General features: G+C 38.5%; 1 protein-coding gene across 13 annotated transcripts in view; it reads right to left on the bottom strand.

Moving 5' to 3' along the window:
* The window catches only part of LOC111141988 (ankyrin repeat and sterile alpha motif domain containing 1B), a 1155119-nt gene that overhangs the window by 301447 nt on the left and 835988 nt on the right, over positions 1–17684 (bottom strand). For all 13 annotated transcript variants that reach the window (XM_022494890.1, XM_022494891.1, XM_022494892.1 and 10 more), the window contains one exon: positions 12765–12863. In XM_022494890.1, coding sequence (XP_022350598.1) covers positions 12765–12863 — 99 coding nt within the window. The remainder of the gene's footprint in view (positions 1–12764; positions 12864–17684) is intronic.

Genomic DNA, 17684 nt, shown 5'->3' with positions numbered 1-17684 from the left:
ATTTAGGGAAAAATATGTAATAAAAATACTTAGTAAATAAAAATACTTAGTAATTCTTTGAGATTCAGCTCCAACATCATCTACCTATCCAAAAAACCTTCCTTCAACCTCATGTACTTAGCGTTTCCCTCCTCTGTAGCAGTTTTCTTTTTTCACATAATAGTTTAGTTTTTGACATATTTGTGTCCAAAATGTAGGTAGAACTCCTCGAGGCAGGGACTAAATATTAACCAGTTTTGTGTCCTCATCTCTGAAGCTCGCAGAGGGCCAAAATGAACTACTATCTGATTGAATGGATGCAGGAATCATAGATTCACTGAGGAACATCTGGCCATGTGGGTGTTTGCAGACATTATGTGTCTGGAGTTGCCCTATCCCTTCATCTGGTTCCAATCCTACCGGGGATGCTAAGGACTTGGGATGTAAGGTCAATTGTTGCTTTGTGTCTACATCAGTACCACTTAGAAAAGTACTCTGTCAAAAGTGGACTCCGGCAATGTTTATAGATGATGATGTAATTGAGTCCCAGAGGTGAAAGGCAGGGAAATCAATCTTTACATCTACACAATAATCTCTTGTACATTTGTGAAGAAAATTTCACATTCAAAAATTTCTGCAATACATTTACCTTGTCGTATTAGAAAATCGTCAATACAACCATTTCCCAACAAACAGTGGCCTCTAAGTAAAGAAGCAACTGAGGGTTAAAATTGGTGATGCACTGAAGAAAACCTGTTGGGACTCTGGGGTTCATAAATAATAACCTTAAAGAGCACCTAAAGTATATCCATGTAGCACTATGTCATCACAAATTTATACAATGAATAAAGCTAAAATGTATTTGCTCTGAAGACAAGAAGGAAGTAATCTGACAGTTTACTGAGTGCTCACTTTCTCTGATAAGACCAGTAGTAATCTTTTAACTTAAACAAAAAACCTGAACTCCTTTTTAAAATAAAATGTGCTAGATCTGTAGAAGATGAAGACAATAGCCAGTCACTTGTCTAAAGGTGGAGGCGTTGACAGGCTATCCACAGAGCAAAGGCACAGGAAGCTCGGGTGATAGAGGCAGTAGAGGAAAGCAGCTGAGAGCACAGATTCTGGAGCCAGGCTGCCTCGTTCCGGCCCGGACTCAGCCACTTACTAACTGCGTGACCTAGGAATGTTACTTAACTTTCCTGCGCCTTAGTTTCTTCAACTGTAAGAGATAGAATTAATTAATTTTAAGATTTAAATGAGTAACTGTGGAGTTAGCCTAATAGTATCTACAACAGTGCCTGGCACACAGATTTTTGTTCAAGTGTTGGCTGTTAACACAGATGTTTGCCTGCAGTGTCTTTCTGAGTATGCTCAGGAACGTCCTGGGCAATGTGGATTCTTATGTTGTTCTAGTGTATTCGTTGTGGGTCTACAGATCAACTATCAATGTGGATTCTTATGTCGTTCTAGTGTATTCGTTGTGGGTCTACAGATCCACCATCAGATTAGAACCCAGAGTCAAAAGATGGAAATCTAAAATCTCATTGATCACCAGCAAAGAAAATTATCACCAAGAAATACAGGTAACGAAGAAGTGCTTAGCTTAGGGTAGGAGAATATTAACTCTGTTGCTAGTTAAGCCTGCTCCACTGAAGCTGAGTGTAGGTATCTGTTAGAGTGCAAAGTATTTGACTTTTTATAGCTCAAAAGGCAAAGTGATAGATGAAATTCATAGCTGGATTAATGGCACGGGCTGTATTTCAGAGAATGGTTATTACAAATGAGAAACAAACAGCATATCTATCTGCTGAACAAGAAAGCAGATGTTTTGGGTCACTTTCTGCTCAGAGTATCATGAGCCTATCTCAAAATTCCCCATAGCAAAGGAGTTTTTAAGGTGCATAAGAATAGCTTCTTGATTTGTCTGCCTCCTCCTCCAGGAATCCTCTCCTGATTTCCTGTACATAAGAGACCTTCCCTTTACATTTAACATCCAGAGCTTGTACTTTTACTTTTATTATAGCTCATTCATGCTCTTCTTTGTATTAAAATCACTTGGATATTGGTTCAACCTCCTTCGCTAGGCTGTAATCTCTTAGAAGGCAGATAATGTGTAATTTCATCTTTTTTCTCCTTGCATTGTGTCTGAAACATAAGTAGATGCTCAATGCATTTGTAGGCATAATTGAACACAGACTTCTCACTTGGATGCTATTGATCAAAAATAAGAAATACAGCTAAATTATATTCAACTATTAAGTTAGCACTTAATTTAATTATATGATAAAGGTGGGGATGGGGCATTCAAAATGGTGGATATATTTATTTATTTATTTATTTAAGTTTTATTTACATGAGAGATAGAGGGGTAGGGAGAGAGAGAGAGTGTGTGCACATGCAGGGGGAGGGGCAGAGGGAGAGAAACTCAAGCAGACTCTGCACTCAGTGTGGAGCCCCAACTGGGGCTCGATTCCATGACTCTGAGATCATGACCCCAGCCAAAAATCAAGAGATGGATGCCTCACCAATTGAGCCACCCAGGTACCCCAGGTATGTTCTTTTAGACCTCTTCCATGAATTTACATAATTTTGCTTTTCTGTGAAATCACAATGCCTTTAGCAATTTACTGGAACTGCACTGTCAAGGTCTGCCCACTCAGCTTCTCGGTTCACTTCTGTGCCATCCTATGTCACACATCTTTATCGAGCCCTTGCTGTTCAAAGTACTTTCTGTACCTACCCCTCTGTGACTTGCCATTAGTGTACAGAACTGATTATATTACCCTTAAGAGATGCAGGAAGGATGCCCTCTCAGTATTATGTTATTCATTTAATTTCTTAGCTAGGAAGGCCCTAGTTATCATTCTAAACAACTTTGCTTCTAGCTCTTGATGGGTTAGACAATAATCCTAAATGCAGGAAAGCAATAATTAATTTAGTGGATGATGACCAGATTCAAAAGTTTTGCCCTCTTCTTATCTAGAGAATGCATAATTTGCTCTGTGAGAAATCCACAAGTAAGAATGGAAAGCTCACAGCACAACGCAGTCATGGGCATTGTTAGCCAGAGTCTTTTATCAAGAAGTATGTCCATTCTGTTACTGTGTGGCACCAGGCAAGAGCAATGGCAAAAATTCATTAAATTTTGTTAATTTAATGAGCATTACTGAACAATTATAAGTGGTTATTCCTACTATGAATTTAGTGCTTCTAAATGTCAGGCGCTTCCTAGGGATTTCTAACCTTAGCACTCACCACAATCTAACACGGTGGGTTCGACCATCATCTCCTTCTCATTGATGAGGAAACAGGACTACAGAATTTAAAAACTTGCGCAGGTGGCTAAACTAGCATTAAATTAGGTTAATTTGAAAGCCGATCTGAGAGTTCATTTTTGCCAAATTCCAAGTTCTTTGAGGGTGCCTTACTTAGAATATTTAGCTTAGTCATTTCAATATCTCCTTAGTACACTTCTTATGCTTTGAAATATGGTGTTTGGACAACACAGTGAGGTGGTAAAGAACCTCAGGTTAACTGCCTGGGTGTGAATTTTAGTCAGCCTACCTAAGATTAAAATGCATTTGTATATCCTCTTCACTCTGTGTACTCCCTGTTTAATTCATTTTTCTATAATACTTATCATTACTTGAGATTACATCTGTTTACTTCTTATTGTCTGCACCCCTCTCTAGGATGTAAGCTGCAAGAGGACCGTGACCTTGTAGGTGTTGTTTCCTAACATCAACTCCTCAACACCTAGAAGAGTACCTGGCATTCAGTAGAGATTTCATAATAGATCTATGAAATGAATAAAAGGAGATTCATTTTGCCTATTGTGTATGCCTGGAGAAGTAATTTTTAATGGGATGAGGGAACCTCACTTTTTTTCTTGGTTCACCTTCAAGTTTTTAAAAAATTTATTTAGTAAACATAAATATAGCACATAGGATATGCCAGGCTCCTATTTTAAGTATTTTACAAATATTGACTCATTTAAATCTCACAACACCCCTACGAAATAGGTAAAATCAAACTTAGGGAGTCTGGCCATGTTTCCAACCATTACACCATGCTGCTTCCTGGCTGATTCTTCTAAAAATGTCATCTCCATGGAGCTTAATGCTTGAAAGATGTGTCTTCATTCTCTCCTAGGGTGCCTTTCTCTCTTGCCCATCTTTCCTTCCTCTCTACCCAGATTAAAGAAGAAAATAAATAAGATTGGTTCAGTTATTTTATTCCATTATGTTTTTCCTTCTTTGAAACAGCAGTGGCTACTGTTAGTAATGGTTTTCTAAGGCTACCTTCGAGGGTAAACAAGTGGTTTGACTCCCAGTGGGTCACTGGACAGCTGACATGGTCTGTGTCTGCCTTTCTTCTTTCCCCTGTGTGTCTCCTTCCTCCTTTTCTAGAGCTTTTGGATTCCTGGTGCAATCCTTCACCTCCAGCCTTGAACAGGGAGTTTAGAAACATAGGGAGGTTACAAAAACTACCTTTTAAGCCCGAAACTTAAGAAAAGGCCCAATATTTTAAACAATTCTTTTTCTTATGTTTAGTCATTTGGTCCTTTCCTGTCCTTTTTACAGTTTCTCTTGCAAATACACAGGAGTCCTCAGACCCTTGGGTCTCTGATATAGCACAGTATTCGCCTGGGAGGCACTTGTCATGAGCACAGACACTTGGGATTTAGTTCCACTTCTGTCACTAAGAAACAATCTGCCTCAGGGCAAGTCATTTAATATGACCTAGACTTGGTTTCCTCACCTGTGAAAAACTCAGGAGAGACGTTGAGCTGGATGTTTTAAGGTCTTTTGCAGCTCTAAATTGTGATCTTTTTGGAAGAATTATGTAAGGAAGGGAAAGTGCCCAGATATCAAAGTTCCTCTACTATTACTACTGATTGCAGTATCACTTCAAGGGAGCCATTGTTCTTTATTAAATGGGGGTGAACTCCTCAAAACTGAAGGGTGACAACTGCTGGGGATGGCAATAGATCAAAACCTAATTACTTGCAGAGTTCCTCCCCTATTTCTCTGTAAATATCGGGGGGTGATTATGATTAAAAATGATATTTTAGCTCTCTCGTCTACATAATAAACTATTCCAAGATAAATTCATTTAAAAGGAAACATTAAAAGATCTTCCCCCTTTCGCTTAGGAAGAACGCAGCAGTCATTTTGGTTTCTGAAACTGCAGAAAAATCTTAGAACAGAGCATCGGTAAGTATGTTAGGGCTTGACTAACAGAACACAATAAAAATAAATAAATAAATAAATAAATAAATAATAATAAAAAATTATGCCAGGACTGCACTCCTCTCACACCCAGCAGTTCTTGGAATACTTATGCAGCCCAATCAGCCACACTATTTCGTACTCTGTATATACTGGGCTCTGTTATTTCAGAGACCTTTATAAACACCAGCCCCTCCTTCTCCCGATGTACTCTTGAACGACAGACTAGTTATTGGTCTCCACGTGTAACAGAAAATGTGAGGCATGGGGGAAGAGGTCACTCTAGGAAAATGTAGGCCATCAGGGTTGCTAGGCTAAGAAATAACAGAAAAATCTGAATGATTTACTGTCACTTTAAGATTTATGTACTACAAATTACCTGAGTTTTTTGCTGTAAGGTCATTTAGTCTGTCTTCTTTCCCTGTTCTCTAATGGCACCAACACCTCTCCTGAGAAATAAGCAAGGTTTTACACTGACCTGACTGATCCAATGAGCTTATTTGCTTGTCACAGAATCCTAAGACATCTGCAGAACTGAATGGCAATTGAACGGACTCTCAGAACACCACAATTTGTCTCACCAAGGACCAGACCTGAAGGAAAAAGAATACCCTATGCTTTTGGTCAGACCGTGGGTCCAATTGTGTATTAACTTTAAGTTAGGGCCCCTAATGCTAATGGTACATGTATGTGTATGGGATTTTGTTCAAGAGTCTATCTTTAACTGGATGTTCATAGGGTGGTAGGTCAACACTGGGTGGCACAATGTTTAAGACCAGCTGGCAAAAACAAAGAAATGCAAGTAAAAGAATGAGGGTAGGTGGAGAGTGAGTGATGACATGGGAGAAAGAAGGGTTACCCTGTCAAATGTACCGTGAGAACTTCTGTGCCTGCAGTCTACAGTTTGCCATTGCCCTTCTGAAAAATAGCAGAAGAAACAGGAATGAGTGTCTATCATTTTTCTAAGTGATAGGAAATAAGACTGAATCTTCTTTTCTAGACTTTTAAAGAAATTACTTTGGTTAAACACTTTTCCCCTAAAGCTTATACACATCTTCATCAACCATCAAGACTAGAATTGATACACATCTGAATTTTAAGGAACTTGAAAGAACTAGCATCTTTAAGAGCATAGTTTTGGACAGGAAGCCAAACTGGGATAGTGGCACATCCATAGTACTCCTTTTGAGCTCTGAAATAATCCATGATCTCATTGTAATAGCTATAACTAACCCTGGTCCTTGGTGATTTGTTTTATTAATATAGTTTTGCTTGGAAAGAAAATTAGTATTTCTGGAGGGACAGTGTTTGTATTCTACTGTTTGCCACAATTTCCACCACTCCATATTGTCTTGTCTTTAATAGTGTTTAAGTTCTCAGTCCCTGCCAGTTTATCTGTATATCCTGCTCACAAGATTTTTTTTTGGTCCACTGTTGCTTTTATCTATTTGTTCTGACCAGGCTTAAGGTTACATGATCCCTTTCACTTCTAGCTTTGGTTGTTTTATTTTTTTTAATTTTATAAAATATTTATTTATTTATTTGAGGGAGGGGGCAGGGCAGAGGGAGAAGAGAGAATTCCAAGCAGACTCTCTGCTGAGCATAGAGCCCAAAGTGGGGCTCAATCTCATGACTCTGAGATTATGACCTGAGCTGAAACCAAGAGTCAGACACTTAAGTGACCGAGCCACCCAGGTTCCCCAGCTTTGGTGTTTACTAACATCCTAAACGTCCTGTCCAATAGACTTTGACCAGTTCACTTTCCTAATATAGATGGAAATATTCTTCTTTCAGTAGTGAGGCACTGATGAAGAAAGAACATGTTTTAAAAATGTATAATGTTTTATGGGATTGCTGATTTGTGTGTATCATTTAGATCAGTGGTATTTAGATCATGAAGTATTTATGTGTAATTAGCACATCTTTGGGGTCTCTAATTTGTGTATGATTATATCATATCATGCTATCTCACATCTAACTCTTTTTTGAGTGGCAATTGCAAATATGGCTTCTAAATCATCTAGTTGTGAATATCACGGTCCCATGAAGATGGCCAATGGAAATAAAAGGAGTCCTTTTCATTGTTATTGCTGGTAGGTTATTCCACTTTAACCACAAATGTAGACCTGGAAACTAGACTGTAATGTGGACCACGATAAAGTGTATTTGCAGTGAGTAGACTTCTGTGGTGGACCCCCAGGGATCCCACCTCCAGATATTTACTGCATCTCTAAACACCTCCTCCTGTATGTGAACTTAATTTAGTGACTTGATTCTCATGAATAGAATACAGCAAAAGGATGGCATGTTACCAAAGACTGTGACTTCCATCTCCCTAGCTCTTTCTTGTCCTCTCACTTGCTGTGCTGTTTAAGCCAGATGCCTGTTGTGAGATACTTTATGGTGAGGCCCACATGACAAAGAATTGAAGGAAACCTTCAGTCAACAGCTTGTGAAGCACTGAGGCCTCAGTCCAAAAACCCCTGAGGAACAGAATCCTTCCTATAAATAGCCATGTGGGTGAGCTAGGCAATAGGTCCTTCCTACTTGGGTCTTGAGATGACTGTAGCCCTGCCAGCAACCCAGAACCAAGGATCCAGCTAAGCTGCTTCTGCATTCTTGGCCCACAGAAACTCTGAGAAAATAAATGTTGTTTTTACATGCCACTAAGGTTTGGGGTAATTTGTTATATAACAGTAGATAACTAACACTGAATCTTGTTTTTCTATTGGAATAACAGATAATTCTGTACTTTTTTTTTAAACCCAAATCTCAAACTGAGGTTAGGAAAGGGGGTAATTTAATCCAACCAGAGGTTTTTTCAGTGTCATACAGTGAAAAAAATAATTGGAAGAATGTAGCCCAACAAATACTAGTTAAATTGAATTGAACTTAGAAATAATGAGCTGCTGAAATGTAAATGTTCATTATGCAGTAAAAAAGAAGTAGGCTAACAATGATGAGGAAAACTATGAACACCAGAACCTGTACTATGATCAAGAGTACTGTGATAACAACAGTTACTAGATATCAAATATTATTGAGTTTGAGTTTTGAGGAACTCCAACATTTAACTGAGGAAAATGAGCTGGGGAGGAGAGAGAGCATCAGAGAGGCAGGAAGATAACCAGGTAATGAGGAGGCCAGAAGAAAACAATGCTGACAGCTGACATGACTATAGGAACTTAGCTAAAGCTGAAGTGCAGTGAAGGTGGAAAGGGTCATATGGACTTTCTTCCCTACTGGTTACTGATAACCTTAGCACTGGTTGTGTGGGGTGGTAGCATAGGAACTAGTTAGACCCAAATAGTTTGAAGGATCGATAGGAGCAAAATAAAGGGGACAGTGAGTATAAACCACTACTCAGTAAATCCAAAGATAAAAAACATAAAAATGTGAGGAAAGAAAATGTTGAAAAAGAAGTGGGCATGTGACATACAAGTTGCTGGTGTGCTGAAATATTTTCAGGATGAGAGAGGTTAAGAGGGCAGACAAATGGGTTCTGACGCAAGTCTTGCAAACATTTAAAATGAAAATGCTCTGAATTCCTGATTTCCAAGTGTTATATTGTCAAGGGATAAGAGACGTGTTGCCTTTTTAAAAGGATTTTAGAGGATTATCCAAATACTTGGTCATATGGAATTCGTACCTGGAAAAAGGTAAATGTGTTCAAATAAGTAATCAGGTTGTTTTCCCAAGTCTAGGGGACAGAAAAAGTCCAATATGTTTACAGTTTCTAGGGGAGTAAAAAGCAGGTCACCTTCTCATGAAACTTTTGGTATGTTTTTTTCTTAAAGAGAGAAAAGGGTGAAATCTGATCTTTAGAAGTTCTGGAAAACTTTTAGACCTAAGAAAAGACAGAGCTGGGGTTGGTGAGGAAAGTGGAAACTGGGAGAAAATGGATAATTGAGCTTTGCTACTAAAGGTCAAGTATTACAAAAGACAGGGGGAAATAATGAGTGGAAGAGAGGAATTAATGTGCTTACTGTTCTAACTATGTCTATGCTTAGAACACATGGAATACATTCCATGTGATTGATGTATCAAATGTACTTGAGAACATGCAGACCTTTGCATTGGTGAATATTTCAATATTAAAAAGGGCATATTACAGAAAAACCATTCTTACCAAAGGAATAAACTTTTGTCTTTGAAATTTGAAACAACAAATACAAATAAAGCATGAAAAACACGTTTTGAAGTGTGCTAACAGATCAAGATTGCATTTAGCAAACCACCTTTTCTCTGTTTAAGAACAATCTTAGGGATTCCAAAACACAATATGTTAATTAAAGGATTTCAGGTAGCAATCATGGAATATTTTTCATGACAGATGAAGAACACAGATATTCTAAAGACTAAAATTGCATAAACAAAACAAAGAGACACTGTGTCCCTTTTGCGGCAGTGCAAAGTTAGAGTGAATGCAAATGAATGTGCTGGCAGTAAAATTACACTATTAACCATCTGAAGATTGGGCTCATTACCTAAGAAGGCAAAGCATCAATTTGTAGCATTATAACATTCTGTTTGTGCTGATGAACACGTGTTTGGATGTTTTTATATATTCTCTACTCATTTGGGTGCATAGTAAGCACTTTCGCTTCAGCCTCTTGATAAAGGCTTAATTTTGTATTGTTTCTGTTATATTGTTTTCTCTAATGGGAATGATATTCTGTCTTAAAAATAAACACTCCATTTATTCTCCAAATAATTCCGAGATCAGGTTCTTCTGTTTCTCATTATCAAATGGCATATACACAATTATGGATATGTCTTAAAATTGAGGCACTTTTTGACTTGAAAAATGTATATTTGAATAACATGAGGAAAATATTCATTCAGTTGCTCATTCTTCCATTCTTTAAATGCGCATGTATTGAGCTAAGCACATTGGGAAATTCAAGGGTGGATCTGACACTGCCTGCCTTCAGGATGTTTCTATGGCAGAAGTGGTAGAATCTTAGTGACTTCAAAACAGGCAGAGCTATCAAACCTCAGAGGAAAGAAAACAGTGGTGTATTACTGCCTTCTACAAACATTTCTGACCACCTATGATGTGACTGCCTCTGCTCTAGAGGCTGGGTAGATAGAAGGGAACAAGATAGTCAAGTCCCTGAGCTTATGGACTCTGCATCTTGGGGGAGAGATGAATAAGGAAAAAACAAACACATAAATACTATAACTTAAGGTAGCCAGAAGTGCCATGGAGAAACTAAAATGGGGTAATATGAAGGACAGTGATGGTGTGTGAGGAGTATGACTTTGAGGTCATCAAGGCCTCTGTGAGGAGATGGCAGCTGAGTAGAGATTTGATGATATATGGGAGCAAGTGTATGAAAATCTGAATAAAAGTCTTTTTACTAGGCAAAAAGACCAGTATGGAAAGGGCTTGAGGCAAAAATGAGCTTGGTATATTCTGGAACAAAAAGAAACCATATAACTAGAGTTTAGGAAAATGGGAGAGTGAGAGATGAGGCCATAGTAGTGGGAAGGGGCCAGATCCTATTGACTTCTGTAGGATGGGATAAAGATTTTATTCTAAGTGAGAAGGACATTCACTGGAGATTTTAAACAGGGTGTGCCATGATCTGATTTACATTTGAGAAGGATCATTCTGGATGCTGTGTGGAAATTCAGATATAGAGTGATAAGAAAGGTAACTAGGACAGAGATTAGGTATTTGTGAATTATCCAAGCTAGAGAGAACCAATGAGAAATGGACTCCAGTAGTCCAACCTACAGATGATAGATAGAACTTACCCTGGCAGTCCACTTAATGGTGGTTGGTTTGGGCTAGGGTGATAATTACCAAGGTGAAAGAAGTGGTTCCATTTTAGGGAAAGTTTCACAAAGGAAGTGATGTGGAACCATTTGAGCTTAACTTGACAGGCAGCCTTATGACAAGAGGGTAGTCACTTATTGATTTGAGTGCCTACCATGGGCTGCACATTGGGCTCAGTGTTGGGGGTATAGCAGTGTAAAAGTCCTCGCAGAGAATGAGGAGCAAACTAGCTGAAGAAGCAATATTTTAAGATACAAAAGTAGTGAAGTGAACAATACACTTGTAAGAATTACTTCTGGAATTAGTTCTAAGACTGCTTTATTCTTTTCCTTTTACTATAGAAAATTGTATGATCAAACTCCTTTGTATGCGTAACTCTCCTTGAATTTGCAAAAGTATTAAGGTTCTATCAGTAGACACTCAGTTCACTGTCAGTTGGCAAATTTCATCAGATCACTTCCTTAGAAACAGTGGTTAATATTTATCTTTCTCCTACTGAGGAGAAATTACAGCCTCATTAGGAAGGAAAAGAGCAAAGGAGAGTACAAAATATATGGTAAGTTCATACATCTAGGTGCAAGTCTAACTTTTCATCTGCTTTCAGTCTTGCCCCCTGAATCTTTTCCCAGCTGGTTGACCCTACTTCAACTTTCCCTCCTTCTCATGCCAATTGTATACTGCCTCCAAAATTGACTGCCTAAAGCAGTCCAGTCATGTCTGTTCCTCAGAGCCTACAGAACAAATTTCAAATTCTTTAGCCTGACACAGACTGACCCAATCTACTTTTTCTGCTTTATCTCTGGCTGCACTCTCTGCTCTCTAATTGTTTTAATCACACTGGATTTTTTTTTCTTTAAAAAAAAATTATTTAAAAAACTATGTTTTTTTTTGTTTTTTTTTAACCATAACACAAAATTTACCACCTTAACCTTTTTTAAGTGTACAATTTGGTGGCAATGATTGAGGACATTCACACTGTTGTGCAAATCCCATTGCATTTTAAATCACATAGTGTCATTATTCCCTTAATACTTTTGGCAATTTATATTTATATTTATATGATTTCTGCTGATCCCTGAAATGCTTTCCTTTTCCTTATCAGTTAAAGTCCTACACATCTTAAAGACCAGTGCTTAGATCCTACATCTTCCTTTAGGTTCCTATGAAACCTTATCTGGAAACAGAAGGTCAACTCTGTTGCTAGGTAACATAGGGCTTACAGTTAAAATGATATGTTGGCTTGCAAATTGCATCTAGACTGAGAGGATTTATACATGAACTATAAATACCTGATGGGGATTTGATACTTTGGTTTTCCTTGAGTGATGACTCATAATTAGGCAGACCTCTTGCCCCTAAAGGCAAAGACTATGGAGGGTACAAGAGATAGAGCCTCTCATGGGGCATGAGCTTTTAATTCAGGAACATTCCCACACCCACCAAATATTGATCTTGTCCTCTGGTACCTGAGCTGTCACCCGAGGGGCCTGGACTGATGTTTGTACCAGTATAAGGACTTGCACTGAAGAGAAGCCCTGAAGGTGCTCTGCTGGTCAGTGGTGTTTCCTGTATGACATTCTTGTCATCCACCTAAAGCCAAGTTTGGCCCACAGTGGTCTTGTGAGTCTGATTGTTTCATTGGACCTAAAAAGAACTGTTTTTGGGAGTTGCATCAATATGTAGAGATGTTGTCCTAAGTACCAATAGCCCTTTCATATCTGGATTGAAGACTCCTGTACATAGGGCCAGGCCAAGAAAGCATTGCTTACCTTTGGAAGGAGCTGGATTGCCTGTAGAATTCTTTGTCTGTGCCCAGAATTAAGGATTCCAATTTCCAACAAATCCTGATCTTCCATAACATTGCTTCCCTGAAACAAACCCAGAAATCTTAAAATCAGGTATTTTTACCATGGGTAAATAATGATTTATTAAAGCAGAGAAAAATAACTAACAAGTGAGCTGATTTTTACAAACAAAAACAGAGTCATTCTTCTGTGAGGGTGAGGGCAAGTAGGAGGTCACCTATGTGACTGAGTTGAAGGTCCTAGGAAAGCTTCCTTCCTCTCAGAAATGCTGTCATGGCTCACTATTTATGATTGGGTTATCTGCATTAGGGAGTCATTCCTGTGTTCTAAAACTCCATTCCCCTAAAAATGTAAATACTTCTGAGAAGAGTTGCCATTCAGGATCTTCAGTGACCTACCTATATGCTGACATGAATGAATCGGTTTTTAGTCTTCCCCTGAAAACAGATTGTGAAAGGAGGACTGACTAAAAAATTGAAATATACTAGGCTGGTTAAAAGTGGGAATTAATAATTAATCTTAAAATACTGAATGCCAGACATCTGATCAAGATATGGGGATACAACAATGAATAATTTGCAGGTCCCTGCCCACAACTGTCTTTATTCTTTCCAGTCCAGGGATGTAAAACAGATTTTCAAAGGCAGGTAGAAGGCTGTGAATGTGCTATGATGGTGACACATACTTGAGAACCCCAAGGGGATCTGGGGTGTGTTTTCCGCAGAGGTGATGTCTGATCAGATATCTGAGGCATGGTTAGGACTTAGCACTCAACAGAGCAGGACACAGGGAAATGACATACATTGTCCCGTGGGTGAAAAACAACATAGCATATTCGGAAGCACTGAGTTCTTGGATGAGTTGGAGAGAGGAACAAAAGTTAAGGCTGGCAAGGTAAGCCAAAGCCTGACTATATGCACATTGTACGCCAGCCTGAGGAATTCAGACTTCATCCTGACCATAACAAGGAGCCATGGACAGATTTTTGTTTTTAAGTTTTATTTATTTATTTGTCAGAGAGAAAGAGAGAGAGAGCACAAGCAGGCAGAGTGGCAGGCAGAAGCAGAGAGGAAAAGCAGGCTCCTCGCTGAGCAAGGAGGCCTATGCGGGACTCGATCCCAGGACCCTGGGATCATGATTTGAGCCAAAGGCAGCTGCTTAACCAACTGAGCCATCCAGACATCCCCATGGACAGATTTTTAAGAACAGGAATTACATATGAGATTCCAAATTTAGAAAGATCAGTTTAGTTTAGTTTTAGGGCAATTCAGTGGCTGGGGCTCAGTTTCTTTACCTGTACGATGACAAAGTTGAGACATACAATCTCCAAGAACCAGTCTAATCCTGAAATTCTTTGATTTCAATGACTTTTTTTATGCCTCTGATTAATAGTCTAATACAGAAACTTATAGGGGCGCCTGGGTGGCTCAGTGGGTTAAGCCTCTGCCTTTGGCTCAGGTCATGATCTCAGGGTCCTGGGATCGAGCCCCGCATCAGGCTCTCTGCTCGGCAGGGAGCCTGCTTCTCCCTCTCTCTCTCTGCCTGCCTCTCTCCCTACTTGTGATCTCTCTCTGTCAAATAAATAAATAAAATCTTAAAAAAAAAGAAATATAGATTGCTTATTTTGTTCCTAAATTTTAGTCTTTTGTAGCCTGTAAGCTAGCGTTTCCCTTTAAATTGAGGGGTCTATAAGGAAGTTCAAAATTTGAAGCATTCCTTTTCCTGGACAAATGAAACTATCTTATTAATGTATAACAAAAACATTTATAAGTAGAAATTACAGAACACATCTTTATGGAGAACAGTGGGTACCAACAGATATTTAAAGCAAAAGAGAATGAATTTGAAAGGGCAATCCTGGGAGCATGGAGACCATTAGGAGTTAGTACAGTTGTTGTAGAGACAATGTGGGCTTAGACTGAGGTAGTGGTGGTCATGGGAAATAGAAAGACACGAGTGGGTTCGAAACTATCAAGAAGTTTGACTCAGCGACTGAATATGTGGAATGATGGAGAAATGCAGAATACACAGTAGTTCCGGGCTTGGGCAATGGGGGTGAATCATGATGCCTTTCCTGAGGTAATAAAGGAGGATGGGCCAGTCTTGTGTGGTACAGAGTGAGATTAGTATCTTTCCCTGTATAGGGACAGAATAGATGCATGTGAACAATTTAATATCAGACTGCATTATAAATGGGTAATTGATTGCTCTTAGAAAGATTAAAGCCATAAGAATGGTACCATAGCTAGAGATTTAAAATGGGCATTCACTGGACAAAAACATTCCACCTACTCATGGTATCCTTCCTATGTTTAAGCTACCCTGGCCTTCTCAGAGGAGGCAGAACGATCCAGGTAGATAGCAGCATGATAATGAAAAGCCTAATGAAAAACAAATAAAGCCAGTGTTGGCAAAATGCCACAGGAGACATTGCTCTCAAGAAATTACTCTGTGCACACAGTAGAGCATGGCTAAGAATATAAATGGCTTCATTTTGAGAAAGCATTATTATTTTCAGAAATGGACCAGTATGTCATGAGTAGGATATATGATACTATTCTGTATTTGACTTTTAGTCTTTAAAGGGTTTCCAAAAGGAGTTAGAAGGATCTTAAAAAATAAAAACAGAACAAACAAACAAACAAACAAGAAACAGAAAACTTTGTCTATGTGCTAGACCATTATCAGCTTTTCCATGGCCTAAATTAGCAACCCACAACATCAGCTCACACACATTCCTTGGGGTGTCTGTGCTTGTCTTCTGTCAGTGTCTTCTGCTTCAGTAATTATAGATACCTACTATCTACAGGTAATCCTGAAAATTTGAATACTGAAATTATTTGAAGGATTAAATCCTTAAAAAACCACTGTTCTTCTAAACTACCAACACACCATCTTCCCTACCTTCAGTATGAGGAACCTTTTTGAAAAATTGTAGGGAAGTTAGACATCTTCTCTTTGGGTCAAATTTCCTAGCATATGGAATAATTACCAAACACTCTTGAAAAATGAGTGAAAATTTGGGAAGCACAGTGCAAATGGTGAGAATGTGCCCAAGGGGAAATGGTACTAATTGTGGAAATGTAAAGAAAAGGATTCTCTGTCCCCAATGAGGCATGCTGTTAGAAATTTTCTATTTTCTCTCTTACTGCAATATATAGAGATACCAAAAATATCCTGGTGCATCATCTAGCCAGTCTTTTTCTGAAACACCACCAGGCTTGGAGTCTAAAGATCTGGGTCCGAATCTTGTTTGGGTAAACTTAGCTAAGTCATATATTATTTCTAGGTCTCATGGTCCTCACCCGTAAAATGCAGTTCAATGAATACACATTCAGTTCTAAAATGCTATCATTTCAGTCATTTCTAACTTTCAATTAGTAGCTTTATATGTAAATATAGATTGTATAGTTTGAAGTTACATTTACATTGCAATGACATTTTAGTGTTTCGGAGCTTGCAACCTAAAGTTAACTTTAAGAAGTATGGTTGACCCTTGAACAACATGGGTTTGAACTGTGTGGGTCCACTTAAACTTTTTTTTTTTTTCAATAAATACAGTACAGTACTGCAAATCTACTTTCTCTTCTTTATGACTTTCTTAGTAACATTTTCTTTTCTCTAGTTTACTTCATTGTAAGAATACAGCATATAATATTTGTAATTTACAAAATATGTGTTAATCGACTGTTGGTTATTACAAAGGCTTCCTGTCAACAGTGGGCTATTAGTAGTTAAATTTTGGGGGAGACAAAAGTTATATGCAGATATTTGGCTGCGGCAGGGCAGTGGGGGTATGGCAGGGGGGGGTGGCCAGCACTCTAAACCCCTGCATTATTCAAGGATCGACTGTAATTATAGAGAAATACAAGAATGCACTTTTTTGGGGGACAAATTAATCTCAGTATTAAGTAGGAACTTATAACATTTATTATTAAAAGAAATGACAGAATACCGTCAGTCTGTAATATCAAGGCTTCTTACAGCTTTTCAGGAAAGAAATAAATGTCTCAAATCCTACAACTAACCATTTCATTTGCACTTGGGTAACAGATGTGCCATCAAAGACAATAAACATTTCCATTCTTCCTGGGGAGCTGGAATTTATTCTGATGTTATGACTTGCCTTCACTAAATGTTAGAAAAATCACAGCTTATCTTTTTTTTTACCCCCCTCAGTAATAGCTGAATGTAAACTCTGGCTTTCTCTCTCCTTCCTTTTTCACATGACTGCCAGATCAAAGGTTTTTGGAGTAGAGCTCCATGATGTGTGTCTTTTGCTTAATCAACTACTACACTGTACTGTCTACCCCGTCATCCCTAGTACGCATGCTGTGTCTACTTCCTATCTCCCATTTACTCCTCAACCCACCACAACAAGCTTTTACCCCATAGAGTTTCTCTGCCAAATGTTGAGAAAGATGTCTCAATTGCCATATCTAGTTGATTCTTTTCAAACCAGATTTCAAAAATGTGTTGGCCACATGTGGCTGGTGGCTACAGTACTGGACAACACAGAGAAGATTTCTGTCATCAGAGAAAATTTTGTTAGACAGTGCTTCTCCATAATTAAAGACATTGAAACTGTAGTTGAATCACATAGGGAAAAAAATGGGGACTGATAGGGAATCAGAACAGGGAGTCAGAAATACTCATGAGTCATCCTCAGGATATAATTGATGTGCTTCTTAGTCAAAGTTCATGAACATAAAATTGAGGATATTTAGCAAATTTTCTTCTAATTTTTCAGTCATTAAAACAAATTAGTAGCAGTTCTATTTTCATTAGTGTTTCTATGGGACTAGAAATCTATGCTATCAAAATGACAAATCAAATCAAGGAGTAATTTCTTATTTTCTTAGCACACTACCAGGCACATTGCAC

Source organism: Enhydra lutris, unplaced genomic scaffold, assembly GCF_002288905.1.
Source record: "Enhydra lutris kenyoni isolate GAN:26980312 unplaced genomic scaffold, ASM228890v2 scaffoldscaffold7, whole genome shotgun sequence".
Lineage (NCBI taxonomy): Eukaryota > Metazoa > Chordata > Mammalia > Carnivora > Mustelidae > Enhydra > Enhydra lutris.
Note: the sequence above shows the minus strand (reverse complement) of the source record. Positions and strands in the feature narration are given on the sequence as shown.